The sequence below is a fragment of the Poecilia latipinna genome, unplaced genomic scaffold, assembly GCF_001443285.1.
Source record: "Poecilia latipinna isolate Pla-1442-1.1 unplaced genomic scaffold, P_latipinna-1.0 Scaffold2754, whole genome shotgun sequence".
Lineage (NCBI taxonomy): Eukaryota > Metazoa > Chordata > Actinopteri > Cyprinodontiformes > Poeciliidae > Poecilia > Poecilia latipinna.
Genome location: NW_015115370.1, coordinates 91,754 through 92,396, shown reverse-complemented (window position 1 = coordinate 92,396; position 643 = coordinate 91,754). Strand labels below are relative to the sequence as shown.

At 35.1% G+C, this 643-nt stretch overlaps 1 protein-coding gene across 5 annotated transcripts in view; it reads left to right on the top strand.

Moving 5' to 3' along the window:
- Window positions 1-6: 6 nt before the first annotated feature.
- The window catches only part of LOC106939033 (integrin alpha-X-like), a 12,462-nt gene continuing 11,825 nt past the window's right edge, over window positions 7-643 (top strand). For 3 of the 5 annotated variants that reach the window (XR_001422744.1, XM_015021291.1, XM_015021288.1), the window contains exon 1: window positions 7-86. Coding sequence is in view for 4 of the 5 variants with exons in the window: in XM_015021291.1 (XP_014876777.1) it covers window positions 66-86 (21 nt within the window). In the remaining variant the exon portion in view is untranslated. Of the gene's footprint in view, window positions 87-161; window positions 243-478; window positions 590-643 lie in introns of all 5 variants that reach the window. The other 2 variants (XM_015021290.1, XM_015021289.1) reach the window with 2 other exon arrangements.

Sequence of the window (643 nt, the reverse complement as noted above, 5' to 3'; positions counted from 1 at the left end):
TCAGACCACTAAATTTAACTGTAGTGATCAAAGTTCCTGTAAGACTTGGTGACAAAGACATCTGGATGAACACGAACAGCTTTCAGGTGAAAAATGCTACAAACTAGAACTAATTAAATGTAAATAAGACTTTAACTGATGCGATGGAGCTCTGTTTTCAGATTCCAGGCTGTCAGCGCAGCAGAGATAAAGAACCTACTGTCACTGATCTTGTTAAGACAATAAAAGAAAAGAAAATATTGGTATGTATGTGTTTATCCAGTGTTTCTTAATAAAGGAGTAGTTCTCAAAAGTTTACATAAATGTTATACCATTTCCAAATATTTTCCACACAATGTGACATTTCAACTTTAATCGAAGGTTTTGTGTTCACTTCTTAATACTTTGCTTAACTGTCTTTTTTTTATTTACGTTTTGCATTCAGTCTTCTGAAATTCCCACATTTAATCAATATCTTGCAACTTTAATTTTGCTACAGGACTGCACTGTAGCAAAGTGCAGAGTGTTCAGGTGCTCCACGTTCATGGAAAGGAACAAGGACACAACGTACACCATCTCTGCAAACATCAGCTCAGGATGGATACAACAGGTAATTAATGTGAAGTTCATATAGATGCACTGACTAGGTTGTAAAATGTAAAGA